The sequence below is a fragment of the Melospiza melodia genome, chromosome Z, assembly GCF_035770615.1.
Source record: "Melospiza melodia melodia isolate bMelMel2 chromosome Z, bMelMel2.pri, whole genome shotgun sequence".
Lineage (NCBI taxonomy): Eukaryota > Metazoa > Chordata > Aves > Passeriformes > Passerellidae > Melospiza > Melospiza melodia.
The window spans coordinates 16,860,966-16,877,876 of record NC_086226.1 but is presented as its reverse complement, the minus strand read 5'-3'; the positions used below and the strand labels follow the sequence as shown (position 1 = coordinate 16,877,876).

Sequence of the window (16,911 nt, the reverse complement as noted above, 5' to 3'; positions counted from 1 at the left end):
CTGTTTGTGAATCTGCTCTTGTAAATTCTTATTGAACTCAATCAGAATTATGCTGTTAAATTGATTTTAATCAGAAATGAGGCCCACCCACACCCAGCCTCATTTCTGAGAACTAGTTGGAAAGCAATGGCGTTTATTTTATGCCAAAGTTAATGCAACACAGCTCCATTTAAGAGTGGGTGACAACATTTTTGAAAAGAAGTTGAATAAAATTTTGAAAAAATATTTTAATTATCTCTGGAGCAAAATTTTAGAAGTTTTAGTTGATAAGCATCACTTCATAGATACTGATTGTTTTAAAACAAAAAATTTTGGGTTTGTGTGGTTGCTCTGCTATTGATATGAGTCTTCAAGAAAAAAAGATTTCTTAAAAAAAACAAGAAAAAGTTTTCATTTTATAACATTGAAGTTGTGTAATATAAACATAAATATTAAAAAAAACAATAAAAATAGATAAAATAAAAATAAATACTATTGTTTTCTATTAATTCAGCTGAAGAACCATTTCAGTCTTGTTACAGACATCCTCATCAATTCCTCTAGAGATGGACGATTTGACGTACAACAATCCACAAAACCAACTAATGTAATGACAGGCTTATTAAAACACAAAATTTGGGCCAATTAGCAGCCAATTAACGTTGGCTTGGAGGACACAGGGAAAAATCAACAGAACTTAGAACTATACATTACGTTTAGGAATATGTTTAAATCTGTCCTTGATCTGCAGTGCATTCAGGTGGACGTCTATTGCCAGCCAGGTGTAGGGGATCTGATGCTGTGCCTGCACATGTTGCTGCACACATTCTCAGTAACAATACTATTATGGGTGTAAGAATCCCTGTCTGGGCGGGCTGTTGGGGTCCAGTCCGGCTAGCTATGGACCCCAGCCCACAGGATCTCACATGGGCAAAGGCAAAAGACCAGTAGTGCTGTTCTCCACATGGGGACGAACGTCCTCTGTTTATTGATTTATGAGGAGACACAGGCGATGCCCAGGTAGAAGAGAGAGCATTGCCTCATGGCGGGAGACATTTATCCCGGGGGAATGGGGAGTGGAGGAAGAAGACCACAGCCAATGGGATACCAGTGAGGAGGGGCGAGGCGAGGGACAGACCAGCGGAGAGACCCCCAGAGGGTATTGGGGAGAGGGGTGGGTGAGGGAAAAAACCATGTGATAAGAGAGGAGGAGAACAAACCATGCGATATAACATAAACTATTCAGTGCAATATAAAGACTACTCAGTGCAAATCTCCAATCGCTCAGTGCAACACAACAACTAAGTAAACTATTTAATGCAATACAACATACAGGCAGCACTTTATTATTAAAGATCTCTTTTTATTTTTATGAACAGCTGAAACAGCTGTTATTTTCCCTCTATTTAGCCACTTTTCCCCTGTTTAGTCACTTTAACCTTTCATCCTTTGACTTATGGATGCCAGGATTTAACATGGATACAGTATTTTAAGTGAGAACTTTTCAATACACAGTAAGTACTTTCCTTCTTGTCTCTCTCAACGTAACACATGAATCAAATGAAAAAGTGCATGCAGCATGATTAGGATCTCCTTGCCACCAAAAGGACAAATGGGGAAAATTCACCTCATATGTCATTGCATGCATTCCTTCTAATTGAATTTTCCTGTATGAATCCATTTCCTAGTAGTATCCCTACTGACAAATGCCTACAAGAAAAATAACTTAGAATAACTGATGTTAGAATTTTAAAATTATTATTATTTTTAAAATCTAAACGCATCTACTGACATGTAAATTGTCCCTGTCCTTCCCCAAAGAACACGACTGCATAAGGAGACCTCTGCTGCTTGGTGCCTGCCTGGAGGCAACATGGGTCATAACCTCCATTCCCCTCATGCTCATACTCGTATTTAGAACTTCTGCATGCCAGGAGATTAGAAGAGATGCATGGCTCAGGCATAGTTTGATTTCTCCTATTAGACCATGGGACAAATCTTGTGTGTGAATCATTCAAATATTGAAAACACTGAAGATATTTTCTAGGCCTTGGCATCGTAACAAACCAAGCTTAAAAAGTGCATTTGGCCACCCATGTAGATTAATTCAGAAGAATAAATACTGAATTAGTCTCAGAATGTGTCTGTGGTTATAGTTTACATAATGCACAATGTGGTCTTTGGGTATCACTGTGTTTGAAGTCCTAAACACGATCAAAGCTGCTTCACATAGTGAGATCAATACTTGCAACTTTTGAATACTGGTGGAGCAGCAGCAGCCAGACAGTGAAAGCAGACCACATCTCATGCCAGTATGAGTGGATTTAAAAGGCAGGAACCTTTCAGAACTTGCTTTCCTCTCACTGGTCACTATCAATGACAATGGGTCAATGTTATGGTGTTTTTGGGCAAACATTTTTAAAGGACAGGTGCAAAGTAGAATAATGCTTTCAATTTCAGAATACTTTTATCCTCTTATATAGTATGCCATCACCAGTCTGGAGTGGGAGCAGATGGAAATTGCAGGAAGAAATTATGTAAAAAGGACAACCACCTAAGAGTAGCAAATAGGTCTAATAATTAAATCAAAACTAACAAGATAGCTACCTGAACTGAGGGTCAAGATCCCCAAGAAAGCTGGACCAATCCAACTCCTCAGTGTTGTTAGTGAAAATTTTGATCTATCCTCGTTTAGTTTCTTTTGATGTTTTTGTTGGTGTTTTTTCTTTAGTTAGTTAGGGTTTTTTGTTTGCTTGTTTCTTATTTTGTTTTTTCTCTGCCATTCATAAGAGACGATGCAAAGCATGGAGACAGGATTGAGGAGCTAGGGGCAAAGAAACTGTAGGTAGTAGGATGTGAACACAGAGCCTCAAGCTTGTGTGCTGTCTTGGGAAATTTCATCATCAGAAAAGGGTGTTGATTCTCCAGCACCAATTCAGTGGCCTATAAGAATTGGGATTTTTCTTTTCAGAATCATATTTTCTCTAAGCAGACTGACTCCTTACCAAGATGTAAGGGCTGTAACACTTTCTAAGTGGGCTACATTAATTTCTTAATCTGCATTTCAATTCATGTGTAGATGAGGTCCTAGTTAATAAAGGTTATATGGATTTTAGTGCTTCAGCAGCTGGTAGCATATAAAGCTCATCCAAACATGGCATGTGAAAGCTTGCATTTAACAAACTTTCCTCAACAGCTTATTTTCAGCCAGACCAGGAGACTTATAATGAGAAAAAGTGATTCAAACTTCAACCAGGCTATGGAAGAGTTTTTTGTAACTTCAGAAATGCTTTTTCTTTGCTTAACTTATGTTATTTTTTTTCTAAATGGGATTTTTCTAAACTGTCTTTAGTTTATTAATAAAGAGAAGACACAGGAGAGGGAAAACCCTGTGATACACTTCATATTTAGTCTATCATATATCTGCTGGTCATTAAGCGACTGTGTTTATACTACATGGGTTTAATATAGTTTCAAACTGTTTTGAAAACTGAAAAAAATGTACTTTTTTTGTTAGAAATTCACATAAAAATCAATGAATACAGGAAAGATGCTTAGATAGCATGCTATTCATGATTTAGTGAACTCTATCACTATAGAAAGGGTAAGACAAAAGTAGTATTAATACCTTAAACGATTCACACTTTAATCTCTTGGGGATATCTGAGGCTCTTCATTCCTGCACATTTCCTCTCCCTGACCACATTCTTTTCTGCTGTTAGCTGGAAATGAGTTCATTTTGAAACAGCCAGTTCTGCAGAATTTATAATCTCAGCAAAAGAGCAAACATAGATACTGCCTATATTGCTCTACACACTAGAATTGGAGTATTTTTCAAAGAACTCTACCTGCCTCTCCTTGAGGAGACTTGAGGTCCTGCTCTGTCAGTGTCCTGTACAAAATGCTTACTTAATTTATTCAGATTAATTTTCATCAAAACTTATTAGAAGTCATGCAGATATGCAAACAGCTGCTGGACTTCTTTCCAAAATGGTGCTGATAGAATTTGTGTACTGGTAGTCTCTCCGGCTATCTGCTCTTTGTTGGTTGGGAAGAAAATCCTATCCACAGGGCTAGAGTAGCAGAAGTAATGCACAGCAGATATTTCACTACATCAGAATTATCTAAAAGTAATGCACAGCAGATATTTCACTGCATCAGAATTATCTAAAAGCCAAGGGTGACCTACATTTAATGAAGTAGTGCAGAATGCACTTTATTGGAGTGTCTGTCCTCAGTGCATTTGCTTCCTCTGTTATTGGGGGAGGGGGGGTGGTTTCCATCTGCTTTGTGGGTTTTTTTTAAACATGGACAAAAAATGATCATAAATTAATGCTGAAAAAGGCTCAGCAAGAGCTAAGGTGCTCTGCAAACTGGTAATTTTAGTCACAACATTTGCTCATGTGATATAAAGGAAGACACAATTGAACATAGATGCTGGAATCTGGAAAGCTGGAGTTTTGATGACCTCACTCTATATGGAATGTGTCTTCAGTTAAAATGGGCATACTGATTTTTAATGACCAGTACAAGACGTAACATTCTAGAGCCAAATATTGTTCTCCAGTTTATTCTTTGACACAGATCAAGCTCTCCTCAAAGAATCATGGAATATCTCAGGTTGGAAGGAACCCACAAGAATTATTAAATTCAACTTCCTGCCCCTCGCAATAGTACCTAAATCATATGATCAAAAGCATTATTCAGACTCTCCTTGATCCTATGTACTGAACAATTAGGAAATTGCCTTACACTTGCATAATACTTAATTTTTGCCTCCTGACAATATAATAAGTGTTTGCATCAGAAATTCCTAGAAGTCTCATAGGTTTATGAGTATGCTTCTGATAAGGGCAAAATTACCATGTCACACTATTTAATTTCTTATCAATCAGACCACAAGACAGGCAAGCCTCAGAATTAATTCTACACTGTCGTTGTGTATTTTGGTCATTTTGGAATTCCTGATGCTTGTTCTTTAGGTGAAATAATGTATAAAATATTAGTTAAGTAGATACACCTTTCCAGAAGTATCTGCAATTTCAGTATGTGAACAACAGCAAAACAAGATATAAAGTTTGAAACAAATCAGTACTTTTTCTATTAATTAAATTACCTCTCATTTTTTTAGTAAATTAATAGAGTATTCAGTACTGTGTGGCATAAGAAATTGTTTTGCTATTTGGCATTACTTAATTTTGATTTTTAAAAATCTGAAAAGCAGATAATTAACTAAGCAGCTGCTCCTGAAAACTGCTCTTAGAAAGCAATAATTCCTTCTCCTTTGTAAAGAGGAAAAATGTACTTCCAGGAAATTACGCATCTCTGTTTATATCAATGGTTTTCCTGCTGAAGTGCAATGTAAGATAAAAACTGAAATCTAGCAGAATGTGTCCCAGTATGACATACAAAAGCTAAAATCAGATATTTATCAAATATTGTTAGAAATTCAGCAAAGATTTTGAGGCATTATCATTTCTTTACTAACTGCAAAAATTACTCAGAAAAAGGCAGTGCAGAAAAACACAGTATTATACACAAGTGATATTTCACGAAGAACATTATACAAACAAGTACCTACAGTTTCTTAATGTAACTCAGTTGCTGCTAATTAAAAAAAAATCATGTCAAATAAATTCCATAAAGATAAGAGTGGATACTCTGCCTCTGAAGATACAATCATAGTAGTAAGTAGGCAGAAGAATGTGTGCTTTTGCTATATGATGTATTACCAAATCTTTGACACACAGGAAAAGCTCTCCCAAAGCAAGCATGGAAAGAATTTTGGTATTGCTTCTTCTTGCTTCAGCGAAAATGCTGGCACAACCCCCAGAAGGTGCTGGCTTCCATTTTTTGTTTTCTGGGCATTTCCAGGCGTGCTTATCCAGGATACCTATATCCCAAAGGAACAAACCAAGAAGCCTATCTAGTCTGTTCTGCCTTCAAACTATTTGCTAATCTTGCTAAACTTTCTGCATTCATAATCTCTTTTCAGCAGGCATGGATAAATCCACTTCTACAGGCTTTTTGATTACCTAAAGTGTTTCCAAAAGGAAATTAATTCAGGTCAAATTGTGAATTACTTGATTTCATGTTATTGTTCTGCCTTGTCCACACAGAACAAGAAAATATGTGTTTCCACAGTCAGACTTGCAAAGTAATGTGTGGCAGGCAGAGGGTTCTTTTGAGCAGCACTTCTGCTGAAGTTAAGCCACAGATCATCTTCTGAATTTTACAGAACACCAAAAGCTTGATCTTCTCATGCAATAAAACCCAAAAATATGAACGTGCATGCAACAACCAAACCAAGTTACAAAATACTCAAAACACTTTCAAGCATGCAGTGCCAACTCAGAAAGAACAACCATTTGGCTTCCACTGCACAGATGAAAGGAGAGAACAGTACTTGGGAGGGCAATAAAAAGAGTGAGGCTTTTCCTTAGTTCTCAAACAAACTTTTAGTAGGTCGTAAAGGAGAGTGACATGTATTCATTTGCTGCGGTGTTAGCATATGGCAGGTAAAATTCAAGGAAAACTCAAGGAAATTCTTCCTTGAGTTCTGCCTCCCTGTACCTGGGCCAGCACTCAGACCTACTGTGACCTCTCCTTCTCCCTTGGCTTCTTTCCAGTCCATCTTATCAGGCTTCTGTGACTCCTTCCTTTGTCCCTCTCACTCCTTTCACAGTCCCATCCACCACAGGTGTCCTCATTAAGGACAAGGCCAGGGAAGTAAAATCTTTTTCTCTGCTCTGCCACTTGCTTGAGTTGGGAGGAGAGGCACAAGGTAAGCCAACTCCCTACAGATGAGTTGTCATGAGCAGCACAAGGGAGGCAACCCACCTGTCTAACTTGTCACCTCCACCTTATTTCATGGCTACAGGACCTTTGCAAACTCACATTACTCACTACCGATAAAGGTTTATTAGTCCTGCTCTGGCTGCCATCCAGAGTCAACTATACTGTATCAGAGCAAAGGGTCTGTCCCTCCCTGTGAATGAACAGCTCACCTGGGAACTCACAACTATAACTGGAGAGCACTATGTAGCATACTGGAGGAATTTTCTAAAGAAATGAGGTAACTGGTTTCACCAGACACTTCATTGAAGCTCAAAGCAATGCATGCTTCACAATCCCCACTGAAAGTGAAAAGTAAGCAATTTTCCCTAGGTTTTGGTTTCAGCATTAGAGCTCAAGCAACAAGCCCTACATGCAAGTAATTCAGTACACACCAGCTTGTGTGGCTTGCTCTCAATAGCGGTATAAAGTACATTTCGCCTGTTTACATCAGAAATGCTACAGTGCAAATATACCAAAAAATGTGATGATTGATGACCAATAAATACTGACTGATGAGGCTTCTCAGCAAATCTTTTACCTTCAACAACTTTCTAAAAACCCTATTGTTGCACAATTATAGATGTAGAGTCTATCACTCTACTTCTGTAATTGTACAACAATAGCTGTTTGGTTCAATAACTTACTTTATTATTATTCACCAAGTAACTGGTAAATGTTCATTTCCACTATGGCTCAGTCACATGGTTTTACTGTGCCTTGCGGCTATAATCCTCTTCCACCCTGAACACCTAAAACACCTCACACTTGTTGATCTCCTTTCACTTCTCCTTTCACTCCAGTTCTGTGAAAACCCCACAGAACTAGGTCTCATAACCTGTTAGAGAAACAGCACAGCCAAGCACTGTATGTTTTCTTAGGTTTACCAACTTCTATTTGAGTATGTTTTCAGAAGTTAAAAAAAAATAGTGTTTTCATTATGCTTATCCAAAATGTTTTTCTTATTTTTAAAAACCCCATCCAGTGGAGGCCATCATCACAGCAGAGGTAAACTACAACTGTAGAAATCTGTGCCTCTATGCCTGTGTGATTCCAGTTTCAGCCTAACACTATGGAGCTGTTCTTGAAGTTGGGAACAAAAAGAAATGGTCAACAACAGTACTCTGACTGAAATCTACCAAAGTTATTTATATTAACCACAACTTTGCATGTATTTCTATTTTTAAAATATATTTACTTCCTCTCTTTTTTAAACATATATTAATATATTTACATTCTATAGTTTCCTCTGCAGATTAGATAAAGAAATTCATTTAAACAACTGGCAGGTACAGTGAAATTGATTAGGCACAAAGTCACCTCAGTCATTCTGCTTATTGTTAGCTCCAAGTTGAAAAAAATACGGAACAACTGACTCCAACCTCTTTCAGCCAAAATCGCCAAACTGACTGTATATAGTTCATCCAGCTATTGGCTAAAAGGTTATTTTGTCAACACCAGTGGAAGAGAAGAAATTTATTAGATTTAACATGATGGTACAAAGGTAGCTGAGCTCTGGGAATGGCAAAAATTTTGAAGAGGATGCTAACTAGTGATTTTTTTTTCCTTTGATAGCAGTCCATTCTGAGCAAACTGGACCTGATTCTGTAGGGCACTTTGAGTAACAGTTGGATTAGTTAAGTTTCATATGCTAATTAGTCTATAAAAATATTCTATTTTACTCTTAAGCACAGATGCCTGAAGATTCAGAAGTTATGCTAAAGATGGTTGGGTTTTGTTCAACTTTCCTTGCTTTGAGGGAGGGAAGTCAGAAGAAAATAACCTTTTCTTTCTCTTAAGTGCTGTGATGGCTCAAAAGAGAAAGAATGCCTGATTCTCTTGTAACTTCTTGCCATGGATAACACACAAAAATAAATAAATTTATTATTTCTAGCCTAGAAAATGAAAATTACAAGAAGTGGTACTTGTGAAGAAAAACCTTGGAGAGGAAAAACATTAATCAGGTATGGCTTGACAAAGTCTTTGAATAACAGGACTTCTGTCAACAAATCTGAACTGCACTTATGGCCTTGTTAGAAATTGTGCCAGTTCAATGGGCAAAGGTATCAGTCTTAGCCCACAACAAAGTTACTTATTAATCAAAATACAACCCTCTATATGATAGTTTACTTATTACTTTCTCAAGAAATTACTCAAGAGTAATTTCTTGTTACTCTTACAACTTTCTCAACAACATGTCTGCAGCCAGTAGCCTAAAAACCTCTTCCAGCATAGCAAAGACTGAAACCATTAACCAACCTTGAACTCATTTTTTCCCCTTCATCTTATAAAGCTAAGAAAGATTAACAAAAGCAGCTATGGTAACAATCATAAACACAGTCATATGAGGATATCTTTTATGTCTCAAGTCAGTCCTAAAGTCAATCCACTCACATATTTTTAGCTATTCACCCTGATGAGATAGCATGTTCACTAATACTTTACTCATCTCTTCCAACAAAATGTCATCAAACCACTATCACTAGTGATGTTGCAAATACACAGAATTATCAGTGGATGTAAATGCAATCAGTCAGGAATGGTCTCTTCCCAGAAGGTCTGAAAGTAAGGATTTTTTTTCCACTGGGACAGAAATGAGGAATTATGAAAGTTGTACAAAAAACCAGTGAAGTCCATTTGATGCTCTAAAGTCTATTCAGTGTTACACTGGCAATTCTGGCACAGCTGTGGGTAGTGTGGCTAGACAACACAACTATTTTTTAAATAGGGACTGCTATCTTCCTGATAAAATTAGAGGCAACTGCTGTAATTATCTATTATCAGAGCACCTGTCCTATGAAGAAAGACTGAGAGAATTAAGCTTGTTTTTCCTGGGAAGGTTCCAGGGAGACCTTACTGCAGCCTTTCAATATTTGTAGGGGGATCACTAAAAAAAATGAGGACAAACTTTTTAGCAGCAGCTGTTGCTATAGGACAAGGGGCAATGGCTTTAAACCAAATGAGGGTTGATTCAGGTTAGATATAACGAAGAAATTGTTTACAAGAAGAGCTGTAAAATGCTGGACTGGGTAACCCAGAGATCTGGTTAGAGATTGGTGCCCTATCACTGGAAACATTCAAGATCAGGTCGAATGTGGCTCTGAGCAACTTGATCTAGCTTAAGATGCTCCTGCTCCTTGAAAGGTGGGTTGGACTAGAAGGCCTTTAAAGGTCTCTTTCATCCCAAACCGTTCTGTAATGCTAAGGTTTTCACCTGGCAAAAATGAGGATGTTTTTTAAAACATCATAAGTACAAAGTTTCTCTCCAGACTTTAACTGTGATTTTATTAGGAAAAAAAAAAACCAAACTTTTTTTTTTGAAAAATACAACTTCTGTCCAACAGGAAATGAATGGTCAGTGCTGGTGTATTTCTTCTGTTTCAGGGCAAAATACATTTATGTTGGGAACAGTGAATTATGTATTAAATACAAGTGGGTTCTCACACGTTGTGGCTAAGTTCTTCCATTCTCATTGCTTATTTATCCTCAAGTAAGTAAGATATCTTTCCATAGGAATAATTAATGAATAAATGCATCAGTAAATGCTTCCTAGTGCACAGCTCACCACAAATTCTTTTTAATACTTCTAAGGAGTAAACAGACTTTTATTAGCTACATAATAATCCCCAAATCTGCTTTTTCTGAACATACTCTTCCTCCCCTTTTCATAATATCAAACCAGACAACTAAACATTAGCATTAAACAGAGTCAATGACCCTACATGTACTTACCATGTACCACATGCTTGGCCACTTGGGATCATTGAAATAAGTGGATTGGGTACCACCAGGCTTATAATCCCTCTTTATCCTTCTTTTAACCACCTGCTGTTGTATCCACTCCACCTGCCAACCAGGAAAACATACGGAGAATGTTACGGTTCTGTGGAGATTATCAAGAAATGTGCAAAAACTTGGGATTGTTCTCATTACCACACTCCAAGGCATATTTCGTATTAAAGAGTTCATTTTGGCAGTAGAAATTGTGCAGATCATCTTGAAATACTGTTCACTAAGGAATACATTCAATTTAGCTAGCATTACAAATCTACCCAAACAATTGCTTAAATACCCTGCTAGAAGGACTTCTTTGGGTATTACCTTTTAAATATTATTATTTTTCCAATTTTTCTTTCCCAGATTGACTCTTCTCTTGAATTTCTAAAAACTCCTACACAAAATCTAACAGCATATTACAATGAAGAATTAAGTGCATTTCTAAAAGGATGAGTTTGTTTTTATTTCTATCTTTCTCTTCCAGGAAACAAAAACATTAAAAAATACATTCAAAAGTTTTGCTTTTAGACCAATATCTAAATCATCTTCACCACTCAGAGAGAAAAAACTCCCCCCAGAATTAAACTTCATTTTAAGTAAAGTGTCGAGATTGTCCCAGAGAGGCACTCTGGAATTTTATTTTACTAAGCACTCCCCTGTGAGAAACAGGATACTGGATACTGAGCAATAGCGTGATACTGAGCAACAGCTCTAATTAAAACAAACACAAAAATGAGCTTGAAACAGGAAAAGAAATTTAGGGGTTAAAAATCCGAAAGTTATTTTTGTGTGTCTGACACCTCTTCAAAGATTCATGACACATCCAAAGGAAGGCAACACCAAAAGTGACATCAACCTTAGATCAGAGGGGACTCTGCAGCTATTTCTGTATGAGCTATTCTAAAAGGGAGCTAGTTTCAATAAATGTCAATAATATTAACTAACCACAGAAAAAGCCCATGCTATATTCACACACATCTAGCAGCTTATATATTTATGCTGAATTGTTTCAAGGGATATAGCTACAAAAATTAATTCACATCTCTCCAAGTAAGACAGTCATCTTCTCCTAGCAGCCAACTTTGCACCTTTTATTTGCGATGTTTGAATATCTGTGTATGCACACAAACACAAAAATATATCAAAGAAGTTACTTTCAGCTCCCATATTTGTCACTGGTCAGAGACAGTATTAATATTTTTCTTTAGCAGGCTAATCTCTGTACTGTGCATTCATAGCAGAACTTCAAATCCTTAGGTAGAACATACCATAGCATTCTGGCCTCTACTTCTTGGTCAGAAAAACATGGAGAAAGACATGTCTGAATTTGTCCAGAGAGGATTCTTACAGCAGTCCTTATAGAGACTGGATGGTTTTCATGGTTTTCTTCATAAAGAAGAAATGAAATTTTCTCCTTCCCAAGAACTAACTTCTGGATCAAAAGTATTCTTCTAGAGGCTAAATTATGCAGCCTAAGAACACAGACTGTTGGGTAGAACTGACACTGAAACTCATTTCTCTGTTAAATCTTCTAGGTACAATCATTAGTCGCTTTCTGGTTCTATGAGAACGGAGAAATTTGACATTGTTTCTCTCTTGCTTATTGTCCCCTCTTCCAATACCATTTGAAATTCCCCACAACATGACAAGAGCTAACTGCTCCCTTCAGATCTGACTGAATCCAGGTGTCCTATGCAAGAGGTGACAGCTAATTGGTCTCAGGCTGTTGGATGCAACAGAGACTGGAGGCCTGTAGGGTACACAAAGCATGTCTGAGCAAAGGCCAAAGAAAGTCAAATCAAAAGACTTTGGTAGGCACTAAGTCTAATGGCTGCTTTAAACTGGAATCAACAAGACTCTCTAACTACCTCTCTCCTCCATGAAAAAGACTGATTTCTAATAATGAACTGAATAATGAACCCTGTTCTCCTGAACTTTGCTGCTAATATATGCTTTCTTTCCCAGGCCCTCACAACAGCAGCTTGTTGATCTTCAAAACTTCTCTTTTTTCAGGTAGCCCATGCCTACCAACACATAAAAAACAAAGAGACTGGTATCCTATGTACTGTTTAGTCTCTGACTCCCCACCTGCCTGGACTGCCACAGACAATGGGATTTACTCCTTCCATTACTATTATTTAGTCGTCATTAACAAAAAAGCTTCAACAGGTCTGAAAAATCAACCATTCCTTTCGGGGCTTACACAGATCCACCTTCCAAGTCTCATTATGAGATCTGGGTCTCAGTGCTAGAAACATGTTCAGTTGACTGAGGTCTAAAGCTTCTATGCTGCAAGAATATTTACTGTTATCTTGATTTGCCCTTTGCTGAAGGGATTAACCACATGAGTATGTTAACCACCCTGAGAAAGTTGTAAGTCAACAAATTTCAACATTTTACAGGCCAAAACCACACAGAGCACACCACGCCACGCTTGGTAACTTCTATCTTGAGTCTGCAGGGAGGAATTAAATCTACCACAAACAGAATCTAAGGATCTGATAGTGCTGCAGAAGTGTCCAAAAAGACAAACCAATGAGACAGACTCAGCTGAAGCGGATTAAACCTTCTGCCACTGCTGTCTTTAGTTTAGATGCATGAACATTAATGAAAGAACTCACCAACACTACTATTGCCTAGAGGAGCCATAAATCAGAGACCCAGGACATCTAATTTGGCATCAGGGACTCTCACATGTCAAGGCTTCTATAGGAACTACAACGAGCAACTGTGAGAAGTTTTGGAAAAACACCCTTACTTTTTAATGGAGCCAAAGAAGTAAACATATTCCTGAAGCCTGCGCAACACACAGGTCAAAGAAGAACTTCAGCAACCTAATGCCATTTCCATATGGATAAAATGAAATGAGTTTTCCTGACTAGACAAACTCTTAGCCAAACTCTCTACTCATTCACTGCGACGTTGTCTCCATTGATTACTGCCTATTCAGTGACAAATATCTGCTGATCAATAAAAAGTTTTAAATATAAAGGCAGCATAGTACTGGTGGAGACTGGTGTATGCATTGCTGCCTCAAAAAAAGCCCAAATAATTTCTTTTCTCTATTTAATTCAGACAATATTATGGAGAATATTATCAGTCCAAGCAATCATAAACATTGCAGCACTGCATACTTCCATTTTATATATACCTATATAAACTGGAATATACATAATTTGACACATAAAGATTATTCAGTATACATATATGCATGTGTTTGTACAAGATTTTGTATCAACTGAGCTAATCTGCAAGCCTGCAGTATAGTAGGTGGTTATATTTTAGTGAAATATAGGTAAATATTTTTTTGTATTTTCTCCACTAGCTTTTAACAAAAGACACTCTCTTGCAGGGCATGCCCCTGTTACATGCTGGAATTTGCCCATAGTTCCTATTTCCTCAGTTCCCAGCAAAATTAGGGGAAACATATGAAACAGTAATTTTGCAGAAGGACTGTGCAGCTTGTATGATCAGACTCAAACCCAGTAAAAGAAACAAAACTTGTCTTCCCACAAGACTTAATGATAATTTTATGTATGCACAGAATTGCTCTAAGTAAAATAGCTGTTTAATTTCATACAAATAAAGATATGGGCAAACGACACATTCGCCTAAGGATGCATATGGAAAGGTAGTGCAGGCAAATGTCTAGATGGAATAGACTACAGAACATTTCAGCTGTAATGGAGGTACACTAATCATCTAGTCCAACTGCCTGATCAATTCAGGGATGAACAGAAGTTAAAGCACAGTATTGAGGGCCTTGTCCAAATGTGTCTTAAACACTGACAGGCCTGGGGCATCCAGCATGTCACTAGGAAGACTGATCTCTTTGATCAACCTCTTGGTACAAAAATGCCTCCTGAAGTCCAGTGTGAACTTCCCCTGAACTATTCCCACATCCCCCATCACTGGATACCAGGAAGAAGAGACCAGCATCTCCCTTTCTCCAGCCCCTCCTAAGGAAGCTGTACAGGGCGATGAGGCTGCTTCTGAGTCTCCTTTTCTTCAAACTAGATGAACCTAGTGTAAACCATTAGGACTCATTTTGTATAGTACTGATAGGCACATCAGTGAAAGGGGGAAGTCAAACTAACCACTCTCAGTCAGTGACGATGCACTGCTATGAGGGAGACAGTGCAGGATGTTAGACAGAGTAACCTGAAACATCCCACATGCCTGATCACCGTCCTAATTATAGCTCTGCCTGGAAGGTGTTTAGCAAATCCCTTATGTTGAGATCTGCTGATGAATTGTTTTTATTCTCAGGTTATATTGATATTCTAACCTTTATATACTATGTTATATTCTAACCTTTTAGAACTTAATTTAAACATCACTGGAAGACAATATACTCATATGACAAGGCAATGCATACAATTTTGTTTACTGAAAATATCACTGCCACTTAAATGGAATAGTTTACTCTACCTTGTACAATCATTAAGTTATATTAATGAAAACAAAGTCAAGACTCAAAAGTTATATTATTATTGTAACACATTACCTTTGAGTATTTTATGGGTACTCATCCACAAATTACTGTAGAATGCCTGGGATATTTTGGATTTGTTTGATCCTGTATGAAAGGAGCTCATTTACATAAAAAATAATATTTCTGGAGTAATTAATTATACAGATTCTCATTTCTTGCTAAAAGGTGAGTCTATGCAAACAATGAAGTTCATTTTAACATTTCCATAAAGTCACACTTACTGAGAAGTAACAAAAGACATTTTCCCATTGACCTGAGCCTCAAAAGTTCCATTTTCTAAGTGTCTAGAAATCAAAGCCAAGCCAGACTGGAGACCAAACTATTTTTAAAAATCACCCTTTTCAGTCTCCTCAATTCAGCACTCATAGTATTGTTTTGTGCATGATCCAGCTCTTCTTCACAGACCTGCATGGAATACTGCTATGGCAATAAAACTGTCTGAGCTAATTCAAGCACTCTTTTTCTCTTGAAGTGACATTCATTTGAAATGAAATGTTATCTCTTAATGAAATGAATCAAAACTACTTTCTACCATTTTTAGCCTCATTGATTCAATAGAATTCCTGGGGAAAAAAACCCATGTAGGTATGCTGCAGTAAGACCTCTCTTACCCAGAGCTCTAACTGTGAAAATAAAATATGATAAATGAAAAAAACCTTACATGGTGGGGGAAAAAACCCACCAATTTATCAAAGCAGCATGATTTTTCACATACAAACTTGGTTGGGAAAGATAATTTTTTCAAACATACCATGACAGGGTCTGCTTATATAAACATTTCAGAATTATTAAAAATGTGTCAATTCTAATATGTGAAAATGCCACTACTATACAGCAGAAGTTACAGGCAAGCTGAAGGTGTATTCCTTCCCATTTTGAAGAAAAACATGCTTGGGGTGAAAAGTTTTCTAATTCTGAAGTAAGTTACAAATTTCATACCAGAATCTGTGACATTTACGACAAAATTCAATGTGAAGGTGTGGATCTAGAGTCTGTGAAAAAGAGATCCTTCAGGTGCCACTCCTAATTGAAACTGTAACTGTAACCCTTGTACTGCCTCCTTCACCTCCATCTGTCCTACACCTGTAAGAAGAAACTGTAAATTCCTCCTCAGATAACAAGGGAGGAGGCGCCACAGGAACACTACAGATTAAAGAGAAAAAGAGAGAGAACACCCACACAGAGCACATGGAAGGTAATGCCCAGTAAACAGATCAAGAGGGGCTACCTCATCCCATGGAGAGCAGGCACTGAAGAGCAATGCAGCAGTCACTCGGAGTTTGTCTGCAGACAGACTGCTCCGGGCAAGCACCCTCCCTCCCTCCCAGTCACACAGCCTCATGCTGCCTGCATCTGCCACACTTCACTCCTTACTTACCTAAGGATCCTCAACACTCCTACATGTGAGTTCTGAAAGACCCTGCTACAAAAGGACAGAATTGAGGATAGCACACTCTGAGATAAAATATAAGACTGTGCTATTCTGTCCCAGAATAGGCCATAGGAAAAAAATTGCTCCAACAGTTACAGTGTACCTCCAGTGGTCAGTGTACCTCCATTACAGCTGAAATGTTCTGTAGTCTATTCCATCTAGACATTTGCCTGCCATCCAGAGGGACACTGGCAGAGTTGTGAGGTGAGCAAGACCAAGTGTGAGGTCCTGCACCTGGGTCAGGGTAAACCTCAAGGTTAAATGAGTGGATTGAGAGCAGCTTCGCATATGGGTGGATGAAAAACTGGAGATGAGCCAGCAACTCGCACTCATATCCCAAAAAGCCAGCTGTATGCTGGGCTATATCAGAAGATACTTCTCTGCTTTACCCTCT

The 16,911-nt window shown here is 37.8% G+C and overlaps 1 protein-coding gene across 6 annotated transcripts in view; it reads right to left on the bottom strand.

The window, feature by feature from the left end:
- The window catches only part of PCSK5 (proprotein convertase subtilisin/kexin type 5), a 226,999-nt gene that overhangs the window by 169,129 nt on the left and 40,959 nt on the right, over positions 1–16,911 (bottom strand). For all 6 annotated transcript variants that reach the window (XM_063181529.1, XM_063181528.1, XM_063181530.1 and 3 more), the window contains exon 3: positions 10,546–10,659. In XM_063181529.1, the coding sequence (XP_063037599.1) occupies positions 10,546–10,659 (114 nt within the window). The remainder of the gene's footprint in view (positions 1–10,545; positions 10,660–16,911) is intronic.